Source organism: Anolis carolinensis, unplaced genomic scaffold, assembly GCF_035594765.1.
Source record: "Anolis carolinensis isolate JA03-04 unplaced genomic scaffold, rAnoCar3.1.pri scaffold_14, whole genome shotgun sequence".
Taxonomy (NCBI): domain Eukaryota; kingdom Metazoa; phylum Chordata; class Lepidosauria; order Squamata; family Dactyloidae; genus Anolis; species Anolis carolinensis.
In genome coordinates this window covers 5,522,302-5,549,372 of record NW_026943825.1, presented here as the reverse complement: position 1 = coordinate 5,549,372, position 27,071 = coordinate 5,522,302, and the positions used below count along the sequence as shown (strand labels likewise).

Genomic DNA, 27,071 nt, shown 5'->3' with positions numbered 1-27,071 from the left:
GAGGGAAAAGCAAGATGGCGACGGAGGTGCACCCTGAGGCCCCCAAAGCCGGGGAACTCCCGTTGCCAGGCTACGCGGCCTGGTCCCCCAACGAGCTGCAGGCCAAGCTGGCTGAGATCGGGGCGCCGACGCAGGGTGAGGAGAAGGGCCCCACCGTCGGGCCTCGGGGCCGGGAAAGCGGGCAATGGGATGTGTAGGCCTTGAGTGAGGCCTGGCAGCTGGGGCCTTCTGGTGATGCTGGAGAGGCAGGACATGGGGACTTATTGAAAGGCATGGCAGAGGCAGATGAATTACCGACAAAAGAGGTTCTGTAGGATTGGGTTGCTGTGAGTTTTCCGGGCTGTCTTGCCATATCCCAGAAGCATTCTCTCCTGACGTTTCGCCCACATCTGTGGCAGGCATCCCCAGAGGTTGTGAGATAAATAAAGTGAAGTGAAGATGTTGGAAACTAGGCAGGTGGGGTTTATATACAGTAGAGTCTCACTTATCCAAGCTAAACTGGCTGGCAGAAACTTGGATAAGCAAATATCTTGGATAATAAGGAGAGATTAAGGAAAAGCCTATTACACATCAAAATAGATTATGATTTTACAAATTAAGCACCAAAACATCATGCACCAAAACATCATGCACCAAATTAAGCACCAAAACAACAAATCTGACAGAAAATAGTTCAGTACGCAGTAATGTTATGTTGTAATTACTGTATTTATGAATTTAGCACAAAAATATCACGATATATTGAAAACATTGACTACAAAAATGGCTTGGATAATCCAGAGGCTTGGATAAACGAGTCTTGAATAAGTGAGAGTCTACTGTATCTGTGGAATGTTCAGGGTGGGAGAAAGAATTCTTGTCTGCTTGAGACTGGAAAAATAAAAAAACCAAATTACATTGAATCCAGGATCACTTAATTGTCCCATGTCGTTATTTATTTATTTATGGTTCCCGTCCCCTTGATCAGGTCATGTAAGTGTTATTTATTGCTATAATTGTATTATTTTACCTTGCTTAATAATGTGCTATTATGTTGTTATGTAATGTTTGTGTCGTTTTTATGATTGGAAACCGCGCTGAGTCCCATCCAGGAGATAGGGCGGTATATAAATAAAGTTTTATTATTTATTTATTTATTTATTTTATTTACAGTATTTATATTCCGCCCTTCTCACCCCAAAGGGAACACAGGGCAGATCACAATGTACATGTATATGGCAAACATTCAATGCCATTAGACAAACAACACACTGACATACAGACACAGAGGCTATTTAACTTCCCAGCTTCTGGCTTTTGTGAGCCTATGCGCAATTCTGGCCACAGGAAAAGCTGCTGCTTCATCATCCACTGTGACGACGAGTCCTTTTTTGATGGAGTACTTCCTCATCCGGTGTTGTAAATCAGTTAATTTAGCCTCCCCGCATAAGCGGTCCCTAAATTTTCCTACTTGACAGATACAACTATCTTTCGGGTTGCTTAGGTCAACAACGAGCAGGGCTATTTTTTATTTTAATTGTCGGGTGCTCACTCCAACACAGGATGGCCTCGAACTCATGACCTCTTGGTCATAGTGATTTATTGCAGCTGGCTACTAACCAGCCTGTGCCACAGCCCGGCCTGTGTGTATTTGGTGAGTAATAATATCCTGTCACCTGATGTTAATCTTCTTGTGGGTGATACGTCTTTTTTAAAGTATTTTTTCCATACAAAAACATAGACCTACCTATGAAAGTAATAATTGTGCATCCTCACAACCTCTGAGGATGCCTGCCATAGATGTGGGCAAAATGTCAGGAGAGAATGCTTCTGAAACATGGCCATACAGCCCGGAAAACACACAACAACTCTGTGATTCCGGCCATGAAAGCCTTCGACGACACAAAATGTATTATTATTACTAATTCCCTGCCATGCAGTGATGCATAGCTCAAGCACTCCTGGGATGAGGGCATTGATCCTCTGCGTAGATGAGCCAAATGACTTCTTTGTTCCTTTCTAGGGAGTCGTGAGGAGTTGGTGGAGCGGCTGAAGACATACACACTTCAAGTGAGTCCTTATTTGTTATGGCCAAAAATTGACGTGAACCATTGTCACACAATTGCCTTAGACCTTATTTGATCTCTTAATTTGCCTACTCATTGCGCTTGGGAATAAGAAAGAGTTATACTGTCCTTTTTTTGAAGGGAGATGGAATCTATAGTCTCTCTGTAACATAGATGGTCCATTTTCCGAAGCCTCAAGAGTTTAAGCTAAATCTGTGTTAAGTAGGCAAAGTGGGATATTTGGAAAGAATTTGCAATAGAAAGTCGATCTCATTGTATAAAGTGAACACAACAGAGACATTTGCATCAAGTCCACATTTGATCCTGGCAATGGCAATTTATATTTTGAAATATTAATGCTATCTGGTGAGAGATGTTGGTGTTAACTTCCTAAATATTTTAGAAGCAAGAGAAGTGGGTTTGGAACATAAAAGCAGTTTTTCAATAGTAGTAAAAGCAAGCAAGACTACAATTCTATGGAGTATTGAACACTAATTTAGCTGTTTACCTAGCAGTGTATCATATGGTGATGTTCGCTTCCACTTGAATTATATGCCGACATACATAGTGCCTTTTATTACAGACTGGGATAGTGCTCAACAGGCCTGTTTTGCGGGGAGATGATGGAGACAAGCTGACCCCACCTCCTATGCCAGTACAGGTGAGTAGCTTGTACCCGAAGGGCTCTTTTGTTCCAATTGTAAAATTGAATGTCTTTGAGGTAGATCATAATATAGTAGAGTCTCACTTATCCAAGCTAAACGGGCCGGCAGAAGCCTGGATAAGCGAACATCTTGGATAATAAAGAGGGATTAAGGAAAAGCCTATTAAACATCAAATTAGGTTATGATTTTACAACTTAAGCACCAAAACATCATGTTATACAATAAATTTGACAGAAAAAGAAGTTCAATACGCAGTAATGTTATGTTGTAATTACTGTATTTACGAATTTAGCACCAAAATATCACGATATATTGAAAACATTGACTACAAAAATGGCTTGGATTATCCAGAGGCTTGGTTTATCCAGAGGCTTGGATAAGTGAGTCTCTACTGTATATTGCAGGGGTCCTCAAACTTTTAAAGCAGAGGGCTGGTCCACAATCCTTCAGACTGTTGAGGGGCCGAATTATCATTTGGGGGGAAAAAATGAACAAATTCCTATGCACACTGCACATATCTTATTTGTAGTGCAAAACAACAACAATAACAATGAAAGAACAATACAATATTTAAAAATGAAAATAATTTTAGCCAACATAAACCTATCAGGATTTCAATAGGAAGTGTGGGCCTGCTTCTGGCCAATGAGATAGTCAAGTTAATTAGGATTGTTGTTGTTGTGAGTCTTCAAGTCATTTCAGACTTTGGGCGAGCTTAAGTCCAAAATTATTTATGTATTCATTTACTACATTTATTTACTACATTTATATCCCACCCTTCTCACCCCGAAGGGAACTCAGAGCAGCTGTATGTACATACAGTATATTATATTATTAGCATAGCACAATATTATATATTACTATATTGAACTATACCACTATACTGTAATATTATATGTAATATATAACATATAATTAATATATGGCATTATTATTAGTATTATATTGTATAAAATGATAATATTATTATAAATATCATATGTATATACAATATATTATATTATTAGAACGGATATAAAAATATTATATTATAAATGAGGGCGAGGGCCAGGTAAATGACCTTGGAGGGCCGCATCCGGCCCCCGGGCCTTAGTTTGGGGACCCCTGGTATATTGTATATACATATAATATTGATAATAATATTATGATGGAATACAATATTATACTACTAATAATATAGTATAATAATATTAATTATATATTATATATTAAATGTAATATTACTAATAATATTACTGTATAATGATACAGTACAATATACAGTAGAGTCTCACTTATCCAACACTCGCTTATCCAACGTTCTGGATTATCCAACGCATTTTTGTAGTCAATGTTTTCAATATATCATGATATTTTGGTGCTAAATTCATAAATACAGTAATTACTACATAGCATTACTGTGTATTGAACTACATTTTCTGTCAAATTTGTTGCAAAACATGATGTTTTGGTGCTCAATTTGTAAAATTATAACCTAATTTGATGTTTTATAGTCTTTTCCTTAATCTCTCCTTATTATCCAAGATATTCGCTTATCCAACGTTCTGCCGGCCCGTTTATGTTGGATAAGCGAGACTCTACTGTAGTAATTTAATGCTTATATTGTGCTATGCTAATAATATATTGCAGGGGTCCCCAAACTAAGGCCCGGGGGTCGGATGCAGCCCATCGAAGCCATTTATCCGGCCCCCACAGCACAAGGGCAGGAGGGGGTTGGGCTAAATGACCCAAGGGGTCTCGTCCAACCCTCTTTATTATTATTATTTTATTTATTATTATATTATTATTATTAATATTGAGGCTGGGTGGCCATCTGTCAGGGGTGCTTTGCTTGTGCCTTTTGGTGCAGAAAGGCAGAAGAGGGTTGGACTAAAAGGCCCAAGGGGTCTCTTCCAACCCTCTTTATTATTATTATTTTATTTTATGACACAGCAAACAAGATAGACATGCTGGATTTCATATCACAAAATCACAAGTCGAACACTTCCCAAGTGTCTAGGACTGTGTGATGTATTTTCGGATGATGCGTGCAGATCCCAGTAGGACTAAATAGACTAAATGGCCCAAGGGGTCTCTTCCAACCCTCTTTATTATTATTATTATTATTATTATTATTATTATTACTCAGTAGCCAAGTATAGTCCGGCCCTCCAACGGTCTGAAGGATCGTGAACTGGCCCCCTGATTAAAAAGTTTGGGGACCCCTGATATATTGTGTATGTTCATTTGATTTGTAAGCCACTTTGAGTCCCCTTTGGGGTGAGAAGAGCGGGATATAAATGTAGTAAATAAATAATAAATAGTTGCATGGGGAAAGTGTCAGTTTCAGTCTCCAGCAGTTCTTTTATGTCAGGCATGAGCAAACTTCAGCCCTCCAGGTGTTTTCGACTTCAACTCCCACAATCCATAACAGCGGCTGTTAGGAATTGTGGGATTTGAAGTCCAAAACACCTGGAGGGCTGAAGTTTGACCATGCCTGTTTTAAGTGTTACAGTTTTTCTGCCTGCATTGCAGTTGCTTCCTTTAATTCTTACTCTTTGGCTGAAAGAAGTACGTACCTGAAGTTTTAAGTGAAGTTGGCCTGGGACACGTCTCTCATCTGCTGCCTTTTCCATCTTCCCTCTCGCAGCACCCTGGCATGCCCATGCCGCCTCCTCCAATGGGCATGCCGCCCCCACCACCCCCTCCCCCCGGCATGGGCCTCAACTTCCCCATGGGAGTGGGGCCCCCTCCTCCGCCCCCCGGCATGGGCCCTCCTCCGCTCCGTATGCAGGCGATGGATCCCTCCGCGCTGCCTGAGGAAGAGCGGCTGAAGCTGGCCCAGCAGCAAGCTGCCATGTTGATACAACAGGAAGAGCGCGTCAAGCAGGTAATGGCTGTTTACATTCTAAGAAATGGTTGGAATTTAAAATAATCATCATCATCATCACCATCATCTTTGGGTTGTTGTTTGTTTTCCAGGCTGTACGGCCATGTTCCAGAAGTATTCTCTCCTGACGTTTTGCCCGCAACCTCTGAGGATGCCTGCCATAGATGTGGGCGAAACGTCAGGAGAGAATACTTCTGGAACATGGCCATACAGCCTGGAAAACACACAACAACCCTGTGATTCCGGCCATTTATTTATTTTATTTATTTACAGTATTTATATTCCGCCCTTCTCACCCCGAAGGGGACTCAGGGCGGATCACATTGTGCACATATAAGGCAAACATTCAATGCCATATAAACATAGAACAGAGACAGAGACAGACGCAGAGGCAGTTTAAACCTTCTCCAGCTTCCTGAGGGTATGCTTGATTCCAGCCACAAGGGGAGCAGCTGCTTCATCATCCACTGCGATGGCAACTTCCCCATTCCAACAGCGGCTGGATGATTTTTATAGTGTCGTAAATTAGCCTCCCCACATATAAGTGGTACCTAAATTTCCTCTTTGATAGATGCAACTATCTTTCGGGTTGCTTAGGTCAACAACGAGCAGGGGCTAATTTTTTTTTAATTGTCAGGTGCTCACCCCTACACAGGCTGGACTTGAACTCATAACCTCTTGGTCAGAGTGATTTATTGCAACTGGCTGCTAACCAGCCTGCGCCGCAGCCCAGCCATGAAAGCCTTCGACAACACAAATCAGTGTTGTTTCTTCTCTCTCTCAGGCTGCTGCCCTTATGGAACAGGAGCGTCAGCAAGAGATGTCCAAGATGTCCCCTTCAGTACCAAGAGCTACTCCAGACTTGGGACCCAGGCCTCCGGGGCTCCCAAGAGGTAAGTATCCTTGAATTGGAGAAAAAGAGGCAGGGATTGTCAGACAGTGCTGCAAACACTATGTTCCGGGCCGTTTTAAAAGACCAGCCATCCATTCAATTATCAGGGAGCAAATGTAATTTGGAAAAACCTCAGAGTCACAGAATCATCATAGAGTTAGAAGGCCTTTATTTATTTATTTATTTATTAGCGACATTTATATCCCGCCCTTCTCACCCCGAAGGGGACTCAGGGCGGTTTACAAGTACAGTAGAGTCTCACTTATCCAACACTCGCTTATCCAACATTCTGGATTATCCAACGCATTTTTGTAGTCAATGCTTTCAATACATCATGATATTTTGGTGCTAAATTTGTAAATTCAGTAATTACTACATAGCATTACTGTGTATTGAACTACTTTTTCTGTCCAATTTGTTGTATAACATGATGTTTTGGTGCTTAATTTGTAAAATCATAACCTAATTTAATGTTTATTAGGCTTTTCCTTAATCTCTCCTTATTATCCAACATATTCGCTTATCCAACGTTCTGCTGGCCCGTTTACATTGGATAAGTGAGACTCTATATATACATACAATCTATATATATAAAAGAGTGATGGCATGAAGGCAGCGGACAAAACAACAAAACTACAGGCCCCCTAACCTCGAAATTTGACAACACAACCCATCATTCACGACTCTAGGTTGATACAACAAAAAGAAAAGAAAAATAAAGCCCTAATTACAGGGAGAGGAATAATAGTTTTTATCCAATTGCTGCCAGTTTGAAGGCTAAGCTCCGCCCACTTGGTCTCCTAGCAACCTCCTCAGCCCAGGGGACAGGCACAGTGAGGCCTCACTTAGGCCTCTTCCACAGATTATCAGATTTTAACTGGATTATATGGCAGTGTAGACTCAAGGCCCTTCCACACAGCTATATAACGCATTTAGAGTCTTATATTATCTGCTTTGAACTGGATTATCTTGAGTCCACACTGCCATATAATCCACTTCAGTGTGCATACTAAACATAAAGACAACCATACAACAGACATTCAATACCACCACTACCTCAACAATTTCTCACCAACACCACCAAACACCACCACAGCAACGCGTGGCCGGGCACAGCTAGTATATTATATTATATGACTATATTGCAATATTATTAGTAATATTGCATGTAATATAAATATACAATTATAATAGTGATATATAATGATTATTACATTGTATTACATCATAATATTATTATTGATATTACATGTATATACAATATATTATAATATTAGTATAGTGTAATATTATATATTATTATATCATTAAATTGATACAGGAGACATGGTGGAAAGATGTCTTCCTGGCCCCGCCTTCTTCATTCTGGTCCAGATTGGCAGTTAGACCTTGGGGGTCCATTAGTCTTGCCTTGGAAGAATATGCATCTAAAACATTCCTGAAAATTGTCCATCCAATCTGTTTCTTTTTGGGAATTTTCCTAGGAACCCCTCCTTTGAGCTCACCTGTTGGAATGCCGGGCCCAAGACTCCGCGGCCCACCTCCTCCCCCTGGAGAAGACAGTCGAGAGGTAAGGCTGTCTTTGTGTAGATTTTTTTTTCATGTCAGGAGCGACTTGAGAAACTTCAAGTCGCTTCCTGAGATTAATAATAATAATATGTATTAATAATAATAAATTAAAAATCCAAGTCAGGATGCTTTGTGTAGAAAAAAAAATTGACCCTTTTGATTTGGGCCTCGCTTGAAGCCAGCAATTCAATAATCCCTTTGCTATCCTCTCCCCTGCCGCTGATTTCCTACAGCTTGCGTGACTGTTGTTTTGTTCTCCAGATTGATGACTCCGGGGTGGGACCCAAAATCCCTCAAGCCCTGGAGAAGATCCTTCAGCTCAAGGAGATCCGCCAGGAGGAGCTGACCGCTGTGCCCAGTGCCACAGGTAATCATGGACTTCTGGTGAGGCAGCATCTCTTATCAATGTGTTTCTATCGATGTGTTTCTGAAGCAGACATGTCTCAGAGGCAACATTTGGAGAGATCTTTCAAGGCATTAAGTTGGTTTTCAACTGTTTTATTAGGAGATGAAATTTCCAAAGTGAGAGACCATGTGGTGTATTGCTTGGAGTGTAAGCTTCCCAAAGCAGTCCTTAGACAGGGCCTATTATACTATACTAATATTATAATATATTGTATATACATGTAATATTAATAATAATAATATGATGTAATACAATGTAATAATAATTATAATTCACTATTATACTTGTATATTTATATTACATGCAATATTACTAATACCGTGTTTCCCCAAAAATAAGACAGTGTCTTGTATTAATTTTTGTTCCCAAAGATGTGCTAGGTATTATTTTCAGGGGATGTCTTATTTTTCCATGAAGAAGAATTCACACTTATTGTTGAACAAAAAAATTGAACATTTATTATATACTGTACAGTAGTTGTCATCACAAACCAGCATAAACAGACAAACTGTGAATCCTATCAAGAATTTCTTGTTATTACCATTATTTCCATGTACAACAATCTATGGTATGTACACTTACCGATCCTGCATGCTCTGGTGTTCTGTTTGGCAGGCGCTGGGCATGCTTCCAAACAAAAACTTTGCTAGGTCTTACTTTCGGGGGAGGCCTTATATTTAGCAATTCAGCAAAACTCCTACTAGGTCTTATTTTTCGGGGATGTCTTATTTTCGGGGAAACAGGATAATATTGCAGTATAGTCGTATAATATAATATATTGTATGTATATATACTTGTAAACCGCCCTGAGTCTCCTTCGGTGTGAGAAGGGCAGGATATAAATGTCGCAAATAAATAAATAATAAATATTTATCTCTTGTCTCCTTGCCTCTTCACCCTCTTCCTCTTTCCTGCAGATGACGACATGGAGACTGAATTGAGGGCATTAGCAGGCATCACTGCATCGGACACAGAGGAGGACGCTTCGGGTCTCTCAAAGAAGGAGGTGAGGCGACAGGGATTTCAACCTTCGATGGTGTGTCATTTGGGCTCCTTTCTACTATTACTGCATGTTAAGGGAGATTGAAACTCTGCAATACGGTGCCCTTTGAGCATTTGGAACTGTAATTCCTATCATTCCTTGATCATGTTTGTTTGGCTTCCCCCCCCCCCCCCCCAAGGGATTTTTTATTAATCGTTATTATTTTATAATACATAATCATAGTTGCCATACATTTCCCTTTTCCATTCCCTTCTCCCTCCCCACACCAACTCCACCCGCTTCCCTATTGACATCTTAAACCTTATTTTCTTGTTACATGAGCCTTCTTTCCATTCTTTCCAATTTTTTCTTCCAGTTTTCGTCATATGGTTTAACAATCTGTAGCCATCTGCTAAATGGAGTCCATATTTCTTTAATTTTCTTCTGTCTAACCATGTTTTTTTTGCTTCTTATAATATCCATGATAGCCAGTTGTATTTGATCCCACATATATTCATACTATTTTTCAAGTGTCCATTTCTTTTTATCCTTTCACCCCCACGCTATTACTGCGTGTGCGGCTCTAAACATTATCATCATTAATTCTTGGTCTTGATCTTTAATACTTCTATCTCCATATATCCCTATTAACAGAATTTGCATATTTATATAAAATTTGGTTTTAGTATGTAACTCAAACTGAGTTAGAATTTGGTTCCAATTTTTTTTTATCTCTTCACATTCTCAGCATAGATGTGAGTACCATGCCTCCCTTGATCATGTTTGTGGTGGGAGTTGCAGTTCAAGTTCCCTGGAAGGCTGCAACTTGGGAGAGGGCCATTCTGCTTCCTGGAAGAAAGAGAACCCTGTAAATGCTTCCATTTATAAAACAAGGCTTTTTTTAAATCACTGGACAGAAAAACCGCAAGCGGCGGAACCGGAAGAAGAAGAAGAAGCCGCAAAATGCATCAGCCCCGAAAGGGAGCCCGGCTGCCAAGGATGCCAAGGGACATGGAGATGAGTCCGGAAGTGACACCGCTGTGGAAATCGAGTACGTCACGGAGGAGCCGGAGATCTATGACCCCAATTTCATTTTCTTCAAGAGGATCTTTGAGGCGTTCAAGGTACGGCAGAACTTTGGACTCGGCTTTACTTTAGACAAAGAGGCTGCCTTTGGAAGGCCAGGGTGTTTTCCTTAATCAGGGCCATGGGATGGAAATCTTCCTGTTTATTTATTTAGTGTCTAAAGCATTGCACAAATAAATACTGTATATACTCAAGTATAAGCCTAGTTTTTTAGCCCTTTTTTTAAGACTGAAAAAGCCCCCTCTGCTTATACTCGAGAATATATGGTACATTTATTATTTTTCTCTATTATTGTTGCTACTATTACATTTATTTTTTCTATTATTATTATTAATAATAATACATTTATTATTTCACTCTGATATTATTATTATTATTGCATTTATTATTTTACTCTCACTTATCCAACATAAACGGGCCGGCAGAACATTAGATAAGCAAATATGTTGGATAATAAGGAGAGATTATGGAGAAGCCTATTAAACATCAAATTAGGTTATGATTTGACAAATTAAGCACCCAAACATCATGTTATACAAGAAATTTGACAGAAAAAGTAGTTCAATATGCAGTCATGCTACGTAGTAATTACTGTATTTACGAATTTAGCACCAAAATATCACAATATATTGAAAACATTGACTACAAAAATGCCTTGGATAAGCGAGTCTTGGATAAGTAAGACTCTACTGTAAATAATGTTTATATTGTGCTATGCAAATAATATATTATTGTATATACATATAATATTGATAATAATTTTGTAATGTAATACAATATAATAATAATGCACTATTATAATTGTATATTAGATATTACATGTAATATTACTAATAATATTGCAGTATAGTGGTATAGTACAATATAGTAATAAATAATGCTTATAGTGTGCTATGCTAATAATATAATATATTGTATATACATATACATATAATATTGATAATACAGTAGAGTCTCACTTATCCAACATAAACGGGCCGGCAGAATGTTGGATAAGCGAATATGTTGGATAATAAGGAGGGATTAAGGATAAGCCTATTAAACATCAAATTAAGTTATGATTTCACAAATTAAGGACCAAAACATCATGTTAGACAACAAATTTGGAAGAAAAAGTAGTTCAATACACAGTAATTCTATGTAGAAATTACTGGATTTATGAATTTAGCACCAAAATATCACGATATATTGAAAGCATTGACTACAAAAATGTGTTGGATAATCCAGAACGTTGGATAAGCGAGTGTTGGATAAGTGAGACTCTACTGTACTTTTATAATGTAATACAATAATACGCTATTATAATTATATATTAGATATTACATGTAATATTACTAATAATATTGCAATATAGTGGTATAGTACAATATAGTAATATATAATGCTTATATCAGGCCCCTGGTGGTGGCGCAGTGTGTTAAAGCGCTGAGCTGCTGAACTTGCAGACCGAAAGGTCCCAGGTTCAAATCCCGGGAGCGGAATGAGCGCCCGCTGTTAGCCCCAGCTCCTGCCAACCTAGCAGTTCGAAAACATACAAATGTGAGTAGATCAATAGGTACCGCTCTGGCGGGAAGGTAACGGCGCTCCATGCAATCATGCCAGTGGCCACATGACCTTGGAGGTATCTACGGACAACGCCGGCTCTTTGGCTTAGAAATGGAGATGAGCACCAACCCCCAGAATCGGACACAACTGGACTTAACGTCAGGAGAAAACCTTTACCTTTTTTATCGTGCTATGCTAATAATATAATACATTATATCTACATATAACTTGTAAGCCACCCTGAGTCCCCTTCGGGGTGAGAAGGGTGAGAGAGAAATGTTGCAAATAAATAAATAAGTATAAAACTAATAAAATGAAGGGCGCACAAGCAGCTAAATAATTTTAGATCAAAAACGGGCAACAGTGACCGCATTGCCCTTAGCTTTAAACAGTTCTTCTTCTGTGCATGAGGCAGGGCATTGTGGACAAGCATACAGATGCTGAGTGGTTTGTTCACTCCACAGTTGCACAAGGTGGAGGGTTCTTCTAGGTCAGTGATTCTCAACCTTCCTAATGCCGCAACCCCTTAATACCATTCCTCATGTTGTAGTGACCCCCAACCAAAAAATTATTTTAGTTGCCGCTTCATAACTATAGGGTTTTTAAAAAGAGGGTGATGTGCTGACTCTTAAAAGGAATAGACAACCAATGATGGGAGCTTTTGACCTCCTTCTCTGCAGCTGACCGACGATGTCAAAAAGGACAAGGAGAAGGAACCGGAAAAGGCAGACAAAGTGGCCAGTTCAGCTGCTCCTAAGAAGAAAGGCTTTGAGGAAGAACGGAAGGACAGCGACGACAGCTCGGATGACGAACAGGTGAGGGTTTGCAGGGATGCAGGGAGCATCGCTTCGGAAATGGGCATATTATTATTATTGTTTTATTATGACACAGCAAACAAGATAGATATGCTGGATTTCGTATCACAAAATCACAAGTCGAACACTTCCCAAGTGTCTAGGACTGTGTGATGTATTATTATTATTATTATTATTATTATTATTATTATTATTATTATTATTATTGTGCCGATCTCCCAGAACAATATAAGCAGGAATGCACTTTCTGGCATCTTTTCAGGAGAAGAAACCAGAAGTCCCCAAACTCTCCAAGAAGAAACTGAGGCGAATGAACCGCTTTACTGTGGCTGAGCTCAAACAGGTACCATTTATTTATTATTTATTTATTTACAGGGTTTATATTCCGCCCTTCTCACCCCGAAGGGGACTCAGGGCGGATCACATTACACATATAGGCAAACATTCAATGCCTTTTTAACATAGAACAAAGACAAACAAACATAGGCTCCGAGTGGGCCTCGAACTCATGACCTCCTGGTCAGAGTGATTCATTGCAGTTAATTGCAGCTGGCTTGCTCTCCCGCCTGCGCCACAGCCCGGGCCATTGATCTCTTCTGAAGATGTATAGGAAATAGACTTTTAATTAATGGATTTCATTGCAATTTCTGGTCTTGGTTTTATTTAATACTAGCTTGGGGACCCAGCGGTGTCCGTGTTATTTGAAAAAGACATTGTTTGTTTCGGGGTGTTAAGTAATATCAGTTTGGTAATTTGTAGCTCTGTTTCTTAGAAAAAAAGTCAGTCAGTCCTGTTGTTTTTTATGAATGCTCCCATTAGAAAATGCATAAGGATGTGGGTGAACTTTCTCTCATCCCTCAGTTGAGAATAATCTTATTGTTTATCTATTGACCTCACCAACAGGTTATAAAATTTTCACTGCTCGCACTTTAGTCCAGCTTGCCCTTGTTTAATTCTTGTACTATTTTTACACTCTTTTGTATTTATTGTTACTATTTTATTGTTTTACTATATTATTGTATAAGCATTTTTACTTGATGTTGTTGTGCGTCTTGTATATATTTTGTTTTGTTTTGTTGTAATTGCCTGGGTTTGGCCCCATGTTAGCCACCCCAAGCCCCTTCGGAGAGATGGAGGCGGGGTATAAAAATAAAGTTATTATTATTAACTGCAATTCCCAAAATTGTGGTCCAGTCACCCCAAACCCCGCCTATATGCACAGTTGGCCATGTTGGGTCTGTGTGCCAAGTTTGGTTCAGATCCATCGTCGGTTGGATTCAGTGCTTTCTGGGTAAAGGTGAACTACAACTCCCAAAATCAAGGTCAATTCTCAGAAAACCCTGCAGTATGTTCAGTTGGTCATGAGGCTTCCATTGTTGGTGGGGTTTACAATTTGGGGCTGAAAGCGGATGACAGAAAAGCTACTTTTTGAACTACAATGTCTTATGTTCTTTTGGACTTGAAGATTCTGGGAGTTGGAGTATAAAATAACTTTGCTAGTGAGTTTGATATCTTGCATTTGGAAGGTTGGATAGCTGGAATTTAGAAGAGTTTAATATTTTGTATGTGGAAGAGTTGGATATCTTGCATGTGGAAGAGTTGGATATCTTGCATTTGGAAGAGTTTGATATCTTGTATCTGGAAGAGTTGGATAGCTGGAATTTGGAAGAGTTTGATATCTTGTAGTTGGAAGAGTTGGATATCTTGCATTTGGAAGAGTTGGATATCTTGTAGTTGGAAGAGTTGGATATCTTGGGTTTGGAAGAGTTGGATATCTTGCATTTGGAAGAGTTAGATAGCTAGAATCTGGAAGAATTTGATATCTTGTATGTGGAAGAGTTGGATATCTTGCATTTGGTAGAGCTGGATAGCTTGGATTTGGAAGAGCTGGATAGCTTGGATTTGGAAGAGCTGGATAGCTTGAATTTTGTATACAAAGTGGATGTGAATGTTTGTTTGTTTATTTATGTATTTATTAGCGACATTTATATCCCACCCTTCTCACCTCAAAGGGGACTCAGGGCGGTTTACAAGTATATATACCTACAATATATTATATTATACGACTATATTGCAATATTATTAGTAATATTGCATGTAATATAAATATACAATTATAATAGTGAATTATAATTATTATTACATTGTACTACATTATAATATTATTATTAATTTTTTTTCCATGTCAGGAGCAACCTGAGTTGCTTCTGGAGTGAGAGAATTGGCCGTCTGCAAGGACGTTGCCCAGGGGATTTTTTTTTTAATGTTTTACTATCCTTGTGGGAGGCTTCTCTCATGTCCCCGCATGGAGCTGATAGAGGGAGCTCATCCGCACTCTCCCCAGGTGGGATTTGAACCTGGCAGCCTTCAGGTCAGCAATCCAACCTTCAAGTCACAAGACTTTTATCCCCTAGGCCACCGGAGGCTCCTATTATTTATTTATTTATTATTAATATTACATGTATATACAATAGAGCTGAATTCTCAGAGATTCGGCATTTTGGGACTGAGAAGAGGAGCCTCCACATTGTAGGCAGAATAGACCCGCTTCCAGCCCTGTGTTTTCCTTGCAGCTCGTGGCCCGTCCGGACGTGGTGGAGATGCACGACGTGACCGCCCAAGACCCCAAGCTCTTGGTCCACTTGAAGGCCACTCGCAATTCGGTCCCGGTCCCTCGGCACTGGTGCTTCAAGCGCAAATACCTGCAGGGCAAGCGGGGCATTGAGAAGCCGCCCTTCGAGCTCCCGGAGTTCATCAAGCGGACGGGGATCCAGGAGATGCGGGAGGCCCTGCAGGAAAAGGTGAGGTGGGCGTTACGCTCAAAAATAAACTAAAATAAGCTTCTCAGTCATACTTCTCCCTCCTGGCTTTGATCCCAGAATCATTTTTGAAGCAGTTAATAATAATAATAATATAGTCTATATCAGGCATGGGCAAACTTCAGCCCTCCACGTGTTCTGGACTTCAATTCCCACAATTCCTAACAGCCAAAGTTTGCCATAGACTGAGTTTATATTGGGATATGATGTTTTAATTGCTTATGTATTGCTGTCTGATGTATTTGTATGAATTTTCTATGTTGTACGCCACTTTGAATCCCACCCATGTGTATGAATTTTATGAATAAATAAGAAAATTCATACAATGAAATGAATACTGTATATACTCGAGAATAAGCCTAGTTTTTCAGCCCTTTTTTTAGGACTGAAAAAAATCCTTCTCGGCTTATACTTGGGTGAGGGTCTTGGTGGGCTTATATTCAGGTCGGCTTATACGCAAGTATATATTTATTATTTTTCTCTGTTACATTTATTATTTTACTCTATTAAACTACTGATGCCTCAATTAATGTAATTTTATTGGTATCTCAGCTTTTACTGGAGTCAATGTTTTCCCAGTTTTTTTGTGGTAAAATTAGGTGCCTCGGCTTATATTCGGGTCGGCTTACACTCAAGTATATACGGTAAATACAATAGAAATGAATAAATAATAATTATAATAATAGGGAAGTGTCCAACGTGTGATCCAGTACAACAGCCAGCAGAGTGTCTGCTGTGGACTCATAATAATAATAATAATAATAATAATAATAATAATAATAATAATAAACTTTATTTTTATATCTTGCCCCATCTCCCCGAAGGGATTCGGGGCGGCTCACAACAGGGACAAGCCCGAAACAACAACATAACATATTTGACAAAAACTTAAAACATTCCAACAATACACAAAATAAAATAATGGACAATACATTAAAATCCAAGCAGATAAAATCAGAGTAATTAAAAGTAAACCAGTGGGGACAGGTTTCATAAAGTGTTGTATCATGGAAATAAGTAACAGTGATAAAGTGCCATATGCTTTTAAAACAGAAAGAAGTATTCTGATGACAGCTCTATTGGGCCTATTCATCCAAACACACTCTGGAACAACCATGTTTTCAATTCCGGGCATCTTGTTGTGTCTCAAATAATAATAATAATAATAATAAGAATAGTGTCTGACGTGTGATCCAATTCAACAGCCAGCAGAGTGTCTGCTGTGGACTCATGTTGTTGTATTTCAAATAATAATAATAATAATAATAATAATAATAATAATAATAATAATAATAATAATAATAATAATAGCATAATGAGGGCATCTTTGAAGTGACTGCTGTCTCTTTCCCATTTCTAGGAGGAGCAGAAGACGATGAAATCCAAGATGAGGGAGAAGGTCCGCCCCAAGATGGGCAAAATCGACATTGACTACCAGAAGCTGCACGACGCCTTCTTCAAATGGCAGACGAAGCCCAAGCTGACCATCCATGGGGACTTGTACTACGAGGTAACATGGATGCCTCTGGCCTGACCCAGAGATGGAAGCCACCTCGCTGCCACTTTGCTGATTGCTTTTCCTTCCTCTCTCTTTCCTTCAGGGGAAGGAATTCGAAACGCGGCTGAAGGAGAAGAAGCCCGGCGACCTCTCAGACGAGTTGCGCATCGCCCTGGGCATGCCGGTGGGACCGGTGAGTGGTGTTGGTTTCCATAGTAACACTCGAAAGGCATTAAGGAACATTTGAATGCATCTCCTGGGTTTTTTTTAAAGAGAGACGGTGGGCCTTTAGGGCTGAGAGAAACGTCGAAATTCTTGAGCCTGCTCACACTACAGAATTCAAGGGTTTTTTTAAAATAACTAGTTTAAAAATCATACAGAAAGGCAGATTTCTAAAAATAAAAGGATCATATAAAAGGATCTGAGGATGCCTGCCATAGATGTGGGCGAAACGTCAGGAGAGAATACTTCTGGAACATGGCCACACAGCCCGAAAGCCATACAACAACCCTCCAATCATATACCCATTTACAAAAATAAAACATTTTAAATTCACCTTAAAACAACTAACAATCTAAAACAATCACTAGCTACTACTAAAGACATTATTATTATGTTTATGTTTGTTTACTTATTTATTTATTACATTTATATCCCGTCCTTCTCACCCCGAAGGGTACTCAGAGCGACTTACAAATTATATGTACATACAATATATTATTAGCATAGCACAAAATTAGCATTAAATTACTATATTATACTATATCACTATACTGTAATATTATTAGTAATATTACATGTAATATATAATATATAATTAATATTATTATAGTGTATTATTAGCAGTATAATATTGTATTACATTATAATATTATTATCAATATTATATGTACACAATATATCGTTATATATTTTGTATATTATATTGTGTATATGTATATGTGTGTGTGTGTGTGTGTGTGTATATACACACACACACACACACACACACACACACATATATACAGTAGAGTCTCACTTATCCAAGCTAAATGGGCCGGCAGAACCTTGGATAAGCGAATATCTTGGATAATAAGGAGGGATTAAGGAAAAGCCTATTAAATATCAAATTAGGTTATGATTTTACAAATTAAGCGCCAAAACATCATGTTTTACAACAAATTTGACAGAAAAAGTAGTTCAATACGCAGTAATGTTATGTTGTAATTACTGTATTTACGAATTTAGCATCAAAATATCATGATATATTGAAAACATTCACTACCAAAATGCCTTGGATAATCCAGAACCTTGGATAAGCGAGTCTTGGATAAGTGAGACTCTACTGTGTGTGTGTGTGTGTGTGTATGTGTGTGTGTGTGTGTGTGTGTGTGTGTGTGTATATATATATATATATAAAAAGCATAGCATGCTACATTTATTATTATATTATTATTATTATTTATCTCATAGGATGTAATGATGGGCTGTCAAGGAGAGGGAGAGGGGAAGACATCGTTCCACCATGTCTGCTATGTCAATATAATAATATATAGTACTCATATTATGCTATACTAATAATATAATTTATTGTATATGCATATAATATTGATAATAATAGTATAATGTAATACAACATAATAATGATACACTATTATAATTGTATATATTACGTGTAATATTACTAATACTATTGCAATATAGTGGTTTAGTACAATATAGTAATATATAATGCCTATATTATGCTATACTAATAATATAATTTATTTATTTATTTACTACATTTATATCCCGCTCTTCTCACCTCAGAGGGGACTCAGCGGCTTACTGATAAAATGTACATACAATATAATATTGGCATAGCACAATATAAGCATTAAATTACTATATTGTACTATATTATTATATAGTAATATTATTAGTAATATTACATTTAATATATAATATATAATTAATATTATTAGATTATATTATTATTAGTATAATATTGTATTACATTATAATATTATTATCAATATATAATATATAGTATGTATATATAACTTGTAAGCCGCCCTGAGTCCCCTTCGGGGTGAGAAGGGCAGGATATAAATGTTGCTAACAATAATAATAATAATAATAATAATAATAATAATAGTGCTATAATTCTGTGTGGGAATGGAACAGTGCAAAAGGGGTAGCATTGATAGTTAGGATGCCTAACCTGAAGGGAATGGAGGGCAATGGAATTGGGTTCCAAGGGATGGAAATGCATTTGGAGCTAATCCTGACTCTCTTTCCTTTCCCAGAATGCACACAAAGTTCCCCCGCCTTGGCTGATTGCCATGCAGCGTTATGGGCCCCCTCCTTCCTATCCCAACCTGAAGATTCCTGGCTTGAATTCTCCCATTCCAGAGGTGAGTTGCATCTGTGTTTTGCGTTATTCCAAATCAATCTGCACAGCCTTAACACATTTTTCACTTGTATTATGTGTATAAATATAATAATAATAATTAATAATTATTGTATGACACAACAAACAAGATTGAAATCCAGCATATCTATCTTGTTTGCTGTCTCATACAATAAAATAATCGCACAGACAGACTACAAACAGAGGCACAACTATGTGGCCCAAATGATCCATTGGAACTTATGCCTCAAGTCCCACCTCCCAGCAGGAAAGAACTGGTGGGATCACAAACCTGCAAAAGTATTGGAAAATGAGCACACAAAGATACTGTGGGACTTCCGAATCCAGACTGACAAAGTTCTGGAACACAACACACCAGACATCACAGTTGTGGAAAAGAACAAGGTTTGGATCATTGACGTCGCCATCCCAGGTGACAGTCGCATTGACAAAAAACAACAGGAAAAACTCAGCCGCTCTCAGGACCTCAAGACTGAACTTAAAGACTCTGGCAGAAACCAGTGCAGGTGGTCCCGGTGGTGATGGGCATACTGGGTGCTGTGCCAAAAGAACTCAGCCGGCATTTGGAAACAATAGACATTGACAAAATTACGATCTGCCAACTGCAAAAGGCCACCCTACTGGGATCTGCGCGCATCATCCGAAAATCCAGCATATCTATCTTGTTTGCTATGTCATAAAATAAAATATAATAATAATAATAATAATAATAATAATACATCACACAGTCCTAGACACTTGGGAAGTGTTCAACTTGTGATTTTGTGATACGAAATCCAGTATATCTATCTTGTTTGATGTGTCATACAATAAAATAATAATAATAATAATAATAATAATAATGGGGGAAAGGCTGCAGGCGCCTAATATAATAATAATAATAAACGCATCATCCGAAAATACATCACACAGTCCTAGACACTTGGGAAGTGTTTGACTTGTGATTTTGTGATATGAAATCCAGCATATCTATCTTGTTTGCTGTGTCATACAATAAAATAATAATAATGGGGGAAAGACTGCAGGCGCCCAATAATAATAATAATAATGAGAACAACACATCATCCGAAAATACATCACACAGTCCTAGACACTTGGGAAGTGTTCGACTTCTGATTTTGTGATACGAAATCCAGCATATCTGTCTTCTTTGCTGTGTCATAAAATAATAATACTAATAACGCATCATCCGTAAATACATCACACAGTCCTAGACGCTTGGGAAGTGTTTGCCTTGTGATTTTGTGGAACGAAATCCAGCGTATCTATCTTGTTTGCTGTGTCATATAATAATAATAATAATAATAATAATAATAATAATAATAATAATAATAATAATAATAATATACATCACACAGTCCTAGACACTTGGCAAGTTTTCGACTTGTGATTTTGTGATACGAAATCCAGCATATCTATCTTGTTTGCTGTGTCATAATAAAATAATAATAATAATAATAATAATAATAATAATATACATCACACAGTCCTAAACACTTAGGAAGTGTTTGACTTGTGGTTTTGTGATACGAAATCCAGCATATCTATCTTGTTTGCTGTGTCATAAAATATAATAATAATAATGATAATAATAATAATAATAATAACAACAACAACAACACATCATCCAAAAATACATCACACAGTCCTAGACACTTGGGAAGTGTTCGACTTGTGATTTTGTGAAACGAAATCCAGCATTTCTATCTTGTTTGCTGTGTCATAAAATATAATAATAATAATAATAATAATAATAATAATAATAATAATAATAAAGCATCATCCAAAAATACATCACACAGTCCTAGACACTTGGGAAGTGTACGACTTGTGATTTTGTGAAACGAAATCCAGCATATCTACCTTGTTTGCTGTGTCATACACTATTAGTAATGGTGATGATGATGATGAATTCATTACCCACCTCTGCTTTTCCTCCAGGGATGTTCATTCGGGTACCATGCAGGCGGATGGGGCAAACCCCCAGTCGATGAAACTGGGAAGCCTCTCTACGGCGATGTCTTTGGGACCAACGCTGCTGAGTTTCAGGTATGTGCTATATTTCCATCTGTCCTGCCTAGTTAGGGCCCCCGTGTTGCTCAGCAGTGGTGTTTTCTCTGTCTTGAGTGCCTTCTCTTCCCATTTAGACCAAAACGGAGGAGGAGGAGATTGACCGGACCCCTTGGGGGGAGCTGGAGCCCTCGGACGAGGAATCCTCTGAGGAGGAAGAGGACGAAGACAGCGATGAAGACAAACCGGACGAGACAGGGTTCATCACCCCGGCGGACAGGTCGGTTGGGCACCTGTTGAGCTTCCCCGCCTCTTTATTTGTGGGAAGAACCCATTGGCCCTTGGCTTGATCTTGACGTCTCTCTTCCGTTGCCTTCCCAGCGGCCTGATCACTCCAGGCGGCTTCTCTTCGGTTCCCGCCGGAATGGAGACACCGGAACTGATCGAACTGCGCAAGAAGAAGATCGAGGAGGCTATGGATGGGTGAGTGGGACACTCCTTCTCTTTTTTAGCGGTCCCTGTTCGGGTGCCAAAATGTTGAGACTCCGTGAATCCCCAGTATCTTTCCAATTCTGACACTGGAAACAGGATATTCAACTACAATTTGGTAAATGGCAAGAGATTATTATTATTATTGACACAACAACATAGTATGACACAGCAAACAAGATAGATATAATGGATTTCGTATCACAAAATCACAAGTCGAACACTTCCCAAGTGTCTAGGACTGTGTGATTTATTATTTTTATTATTATTATTATTATTATTATTATTATTATTATTATGTTTTATTATTAGTTTTATTACTAGTTTTATTTTTCATTCTTTGGATCGTATGTTGTGTATTTATATTTACCTTTTGTATTATTTTAAATTGTTGTATGGTTCTGTTTATTGTGGATATGGGATCATACTTTATATTATTATTATTATTATTATTATTATTATTATACTTCTATGGTCTCAGAATCTGGGGCTATATGTACAGTAAATAATAATCATCATAGTAATGTCTTTCTGTCAATAATAATAATATCCTCTGTGGATATGGGGGTCATACTTTATATTATTATTATTATATGTTCTACTTCTGTGGTCTTAGAATCCGTGGCTATAAATACAGTAAATAATAATAATAATAATAATAATAATAATAATAATAATATGTATTTGTGTCATTAATAATAATATCCTCTGTGGATATGGGAGTCATACTTTTTATTATTATTATTATTGTATGACACAGCAAACAAGATAGATATGCTGGATTTCATATCACAAAATCACAAGTCGAACACTTCCCAAATGTCTAGGACTGTGTGATGTATTTTCGGATGATGCGTGCAGATCCCAGTCGGGTGGCCTTTTGCAGTTGGCAGATCGTGATTTTGTCAATGTCTATTGTTTCCAAATGCTGGCTGAGATCTTTTGGCACGGCACCCAATGTGCCGATCACCACCGGGACCACCTGCACTGGTTTCTGGCAGAGTCTTTGAAGTTCAATCTTAATAATAATATGTGGATATGGGGGTCATACTTTATATTATTATTATTATTATTATTATTATTATTATTATATGTTCTACTTCTGTGGTCTTAGAATCTGTGGCTATACGTATAGTAAATAATAATAATAATAATATGTATTTGTGTCAGTAATAATATCCTCTGTGGATATGGGGGTCATACTTTATATTATTATTATTATTATTATTATTATTATTATTATTATTATTATTAGGTGTTCTATTTCTATGGTCTTAGAATCTGTGGCTATACGCACAGTAAATAATAATAATAATAATATGCTCTATGGGTATGGGACCACAGAGGGGGGCTTTAAATACAAAGTCAGGAGATCTCTCGTATGTCAATGTGGGTGCTGCCAGTACCTCTTCCTGATCCAACGGACTCTCCAAAATAACACTGAGGATGTCTTTCTCCCGCCTGCAGCAGCGAGACGCCACAGCTCTTCACCGTTCTGCCGGAAAAACGGACCGCCACGGTTGGGGGAGCCATGATGGGTTCCACACACATCTACGACATGGCGACGGTAAGAGACGGGGGGAATTCGATCCTCTTCTGGTGGGATGCAGCCCCTTAGTCCTTCCACGGTTGCCTACTCGGCCCTTTCCTTCCCTAGGTGATGAGCCGCAAAGGTCCGGTGCCGGAGATCCAGGGCGTGGAGGTGGCTTTGGCCCCCGAGGAGCTGGAGCTGGACCCCATGGCCATGACACAGAAGTACGAGGAGCACGTGCGGGAGCAGCAGGCCCAGGTGGAGAAGGAGGACTTCAGCGACATGGTGGCCGAGCACGCCGCCAAGCAGAAGGTACAGAGGACCATGACACACCCGGTCAGGTTTGGGGTGGGACGTCCTGATCCAAAAAGTGGCCTGATGTGATTAAAACAGAGGGGAATTCGGGCTTTGTAAATACTGCCGAGGAGAGTTCTTTGGCAGGTATGGATACACATAGGAAGGCCTTAAATACAGGCATTGGGTCCCATCTTGGAAGATAAGCAGGGCCAGTCTGGTTAGTACTTGGATGGGAGATGGCCAACGAACGCAAGGTGCTGTCGGCTGTAATTGAGAGGGAGAAATCGTAATAATTATAATAATATATGATATCATAATAAATATGTAATAATACAATAGATTATACAGTGTTCCCTCACTACTTCGCGGTTCACTTTTTGCGGATTTGCTGTTTCACAGTTTTTCAATAAGTTCTAAAAGACTATTATAAATCATAAAAAATTACAATTTACAGCCTAAGGAAGGGAGGAAGGAGAAGCCGGAGGGAGAAAAAAAGGAGCCCAAATGGCAGTGGGAGGAGGAGGAGGTGATTTATCAACACACGATTGGTTGATAAAGACTTAAAATAATGTATAACTACTAAAATGATGTATAAATATTAAAATAAATATAGTGCCCCTACTTCGCGGATTTTCACTTATTGCGGGTGGTCCTGGAAACTAACCCCAGCGATAAGTGAGGGAACACTGTATATGATAATTGCTTTTTCGTGTCCGGAGTGACTTGAGAAACTGCAAGTCGCTTCTGGTGTGAGAGAATTGGCCGTCTGCAAGGACGTTGCCCAGGAGACATTGCCCAGATGTTTGAAATGTATTTTATGTTGGTGTTTTTATTGTTGTACTACTGGGCTCGTTCCCCATGTAAGCCACCCTGAGTCCCTTTGGGGAGATGGGGCGTGATATAAGAATGAAGTTGTTGTTGTTGTTATTATTATTATTATTATTAACACAAAGATATAGTATGACACAGCAAACGAGACATATATGCTGGATTTCATATCACAAAATCACAAGTCAAACACTTCCCAAGTGCTTACTGTGTGATGTATATTACTATTATTATTATTATTATTATTATTATTATTATTATTATTATTGACACAAAGATAAAGTATGACACAGCAAACAAGACATATATGCTGGATTTCATATCACAAAACCACAAGTCAAACACTTCCCAAGTGCTTACTGTGTGATGTATATTATTATTATTATTATTATTGACACAAAGACAGAATATGACACAGCAAACGAGATATATATGCTGGATTTCATATCACAAAATCACAAGTCAAACACTTCCCAAGTGTTTAGGACTCTGTAATGTGTCAAACATTTATTATTATTATTATTACTAGCTGTGCCTGGCCACGCGTTGCTGTGGCGAAGTCTGGTGGTCTGGGAAATAAAGTATTGAGGAATTGGTGGTAGTTAAGGTCAAGGGTAAAGGTTTTCCCCAGACATTAAGTCCAGTCGTGTCTTACTCTGGAGGTTGGTGCTCATCTCCATTTCTAAGCCGAAGAGCCGGCGTTGTCCGTAGACTCCTCCAAAGTCATGTGGGATGACTGCATGGAGCGGCGTTACCTTCCCGCCAGAGCAGTACCTATTGATGCACTCACATTTCCATGTTTTTGAACTTCTGGGATGGCAGAAGCTGGGGCTAACAGTGGGGGCTCTCTCCGCTCCCCCAATTCAAACCTGTGGCCTTTCAGTCCAGAAGTTCAGCAGCTCAGCGCTTTAACACGCTGCGCCATCAGGGGATATTATTTCCTAAAGGTTGTGAATATACAATATTTCTAATTGGTTTTTTTTGTTTGTTGGAGGCAAGTATGAATGCTGCAATTAGGAAAAATGATTAGGATGTAATGGCCTTGCAGATTTAAAGCCTGGCTGTTTCCTCCCTGAGTGAATTTTTTGTTGGGAGGTGTTAGCTGGCCCTGATTGTTTCCTGTCTGGAATTCCCTTGTTTTCAGAGTGGTGTTGTTTGCGATATTTTATGTGCTTCTACTGTCTGTGGCCCTGAGAAAACAGAGAATTTGCCAGACTTTGATGATGGGAATATTTTGTTGGGAGGTGTTAGCTGGCCCCGATTGTTTCCTGTGTGGAATTCCCCTGTTTATTTACTGTCCTGGTTTTAGAGATTATATTGTTCTGCATTATTCTATCCCAGTAATTATTTCATATTAAAGAAGAATCTCACTTATCCAACATTCGCTTATACAATGTTCTGGATTATCCAACGCAGTCTGCCTTTTCATAATCAATGTTTTTGTAGTCAGTGTTTTAAATTCATTGTGATATTTTAGTGGTAAATTTGTAAATACAGTACAGTAGAGTCTCACTTATCCAACATAAACGGGCCGGCAGAACGTTGGATAAGCGAATATGTTGGATAATAAGGAGGGATTAAGGAAAAGGAATTAAAGATAACCCTATTAAACATCAAATTAAGTTATGATTTTACAAATTAAGCACCAAAACATCATGTTAGACAACAAATTTGTCAGAAAAAGTAGTTCAGTACACAGTAATGCTATATAGTAATTACTGTATTTATGAATTTAGCACCAAAATATCATGATATATTGAAAGCATTGACTACAAAAATGCGTTGGATAATCCAGAACGTTGGATAAGCGAGTGTTGGATAAGTGAGACTCTACTGTAATTACTACATAGCATTACTGCGCATGGAACTACTTTTTCTGTCAAATTTGTTGTATAATATGATGTTTTGGTGCTTAATTTGTATAATGATTACCTAATTTGATGTTTAATTGGCTTTTCCTGAATCCCTTCTTATTATCCAACATATTCACTTATCCTGCCGGCCTGTTTACGTTGGATAAGTGAGACTCTACTGTATATTGATAATCTTATATTATCTGCTCAGAACTGGATTATATGAGGCCCCTTCTTCACAGCTGTATAAAATGCACACTGAAGTGGATTATATGGTAGTGCGGAGTCAAGATAATCCAGTGCAAAGCAGATAATATAAGATTGTAAATGGGTTATATAGCTGTGTGGAAGGGCCTTGAGTCTACACTGCCATATAATCCAGTGCAAATTAGATAATCTGTGGAAGAAGCCTAAGTGAGGCCTAAGTCTGCCTGTCCCCGAACTGAAACCTGGCTGTCCCTTGGTTGCTAGGCAACCAAG

The 27,071-nt window shown here is 38.6% G+C and overlaps 1 protein-coding gene across 1 annotated transcript in view; it reads left to right on the top strand.

The window, feature by feature from the left end:
• sf3b2 (splicing factor 3b subunit 2) overlaps nt 1-27,071 on the top strand; it is a 29,349-nt gene continuing 2,278 nt past the window's right edge. Inside the window, exons 1-20 of the mRNA XM_062965344.1 lie at nt 1-135; nt 2,003-2,049; nt 2,629-2,706; nt 5,340-5,579; nt 6,364-6,472; nt 7,956-8,041; nt 8,302-8,407; nt 9,364-9,452; nt 10,346-10,552; nt 12,740-12,874; nt 13,137-13,217; nt 15,448-15,675; nt 17,054-17,203; nt 17,295-17,384; nt 19,459-19,566; nt 21,525-21,632; nt 21,731-21,873; nt 21,975-22,076; nt 23,550-23,649; nt 23,740-23,925. Of these exons, the coding sequence (XP_062821414.1) occupies nt 15-135; nt 2,003-2,049; nt 2,629-2,706; nt 5,340-5,579; nt 6,364-6,472; nt 7,956-8,041; nt 8,302-8,407; nt 9,364-9,452; nt 10,346-10,552; nt 12,740-12,874; nt 13,137-13,217; nt 15,448-15,675; nt 17,054-17,203; nt 17,295-17,384; nt 19,459-19,566; nt 21,525-21,632; nt 21,731-21,873; nt 21,975-22,076; nt 23,550-23,649; nt 23,740-23,925 (2,514 nt within the window). The 5' untranslated portion in view covers nt 1-14. The remainder of the gene's footprint in view (nt 136-2,002; nt 2,050-2,628; nt 2,707-5,339; nt 5,580-6,363; nt 6,473-7,955; nt 8,042-8,301; nt 8,408-9,363; nt 9,453-10,345; nt 10,553-12,739; nt 12,875-13,136; nt 13,218-15,447; nt 15,676-17,053; nt 17,204-17,294; nt 17,385-19,458; nt 19,567-21,524; nt 21,633-21,730; nt 21,874-21,974; nt 22,077-23,549; nt 23,650-23,739; nt 23,926-27,071) is intronic.